At 53.2% G+C, this 1,572-nt stretch overlaps 1 protein-coding gene across 1 annotated transcript in view; it reads right to left on the reverse strand.

Annotated features, from left to right (window-relative positions):
• Positions 1 to 837: 837 nt before the first annotated feature.
• The window catches only part of lrp5 (low density lipoprotein receptor-related protein 5), a 398,826-nt gene continuing 398,091 nt past the window's right edge, over positions 838 to 1,572 (reverse strand). The window contains exon 29 of the mRNA XM_037683231.1: positions 838 to 1,413. Within this exon, the coding sequence (XP_037539159.1) occupies positions 1,089 to 1,413 (325 nt within the window). The 3' untranslated portion in view covers positions 838 to 1,088. The remainder of the gene's footprint in view (positions 1,414 to 1,572) is intronic.

Raw genomic sequence — 1,572 nt, forward strand, 5'->3', positions numbered from 1 at the left:
TTTCACTCATACCATTTTGGTTCTGTTATAATGTTTCGCAGCAGAAAGAAGCATCGGGGGGGAGGGGGTGTTGGCTTCAACCCCCTCGTTTCACCCACGAAACGTCCACGTCCACGAGACGTCCACGTCCACGTCCAACGGTCCATCTGCTAATTTGAACAAAATAAAACGTGTCACCGTCTCAAAGCAGCTTCGCTCGTCGTTGAACTGCTGAGTCTCCCAACACGATGATTTTGTCAGAAACATCTCAACTTGGTGCCAGAAGAGCCTCTGGACGCCGCACAGCTGCTGCAGCTTTGGCACCTGATCACAGTTCATGTAAACAAACAGCTAAAGGACGGTGGTGCAGCGGTTTATAACGAGCGTTCACTCGAGCCGCTAGCTCATCAGCTGCGTCAGAATTCAACCATTTCTCCACAGTGAGAGCTTCATAGATTATTAGTTTTTTGATTTTTAACACGTTCCCACTTCATCATGGCCAAACTAATCTCATAAAGCTGAAACGTAAAGAGCCACTTTTTAAAACCATGTTTTTCTTGGACCTTATTGCATCGGCCCTCTCAGTCCTTCTCGCACGCATTCAGTCATCCAGTTTGTAAATTCACTAACCGGCCAGCTTTCTGCTGGTGGCCTACAACACTGAGGGGGGTGTGGGGGGGCGGCAGCCCATGGCTTTAGCCTCACAGCACCAACATCTGCCGACCGTCTTCACGTTGGAGTTCAGCCCTCAGGATTTGGGAATTCAGAATCCAGTCTGGAAACAACGATCAAGTCTGAAGAAGTTTCCTGTTTTGATGGAATGAAAGTGAAAGGAGGGGGGGGGGGGGGGGGGGGGGGGGGGGGGGGTCAACATTCTACAAGTTTCAAATTGTTCCGCGTGGTGTGTCTCCAACGGTCAAACTGAGATGTCAGGGACGACTGACTTCAGGACGGTAGACCTTTAAGCAAGGCACTTAATCCAGACCACTTTGTGTAAAGTGGCACACGAGAGGCAGCCAAAAGTTCTTCCCTGATAAATGGGGGGGGGGGGTCGAACCGAACCAGCAAGTTCACTTCATCCCTTTCCTCCCGACAGAGCTGCTGGAAGGTCATGACGAGTCGGTGCAGGGGGAGGGAGGAGGGGGGCACAGGTGGAAATAGGATCGTTCGGTAGACGGGGACGGGGGGCAGCTTTCTTCAGCTGACATGTACTGGGAGCGGGGGGTGGGAGGGGGCGGGTACGGGTCGGAATCAGAGTTGAGGTCCATGTAGTACTTGTTGGGTTTTCCGTGGCCGGCGTGGCCCGAAGCCTTCCAGCGACCCGTCGACGACAGCAAGCTGGCCGGCGGATGGTGGGGGGTGTAGTCGCTGTCGCAGACGTCCGTGCTGCAGGGGGTGGTGGGCGGCGCGGCGCCACGAACCGAGTGGTAGGGTCTGATGGGTAAACACAGAGACAGGTCCATTTAGAGATGCAGGATTTATAATGTTCCACCTAATCATCCAAGATCAACTCCTCATGTGCTCAGAGGGCGCAGGCAGCATCACCGTCAGCTACTACCACACAACTTTAGCTGTAAAATCACTGTCAGCTAC

The sequence above is a fragment of the Nematolebias whitei genome, chromosome 10 (genome assembly GCF_014905685.2).
Source record: "Nematolebias whitei isolate Nwh7 chromosome 10, NemWhi1, whole genome shotgun sequence".
Classification (NCBI taxonomy): Eukaryota; Metazoa; Chordata; class Actinopteri; order Cyprinodontiformes; family Rivulidae; genus Nematolebias; species Nematolebias whitei.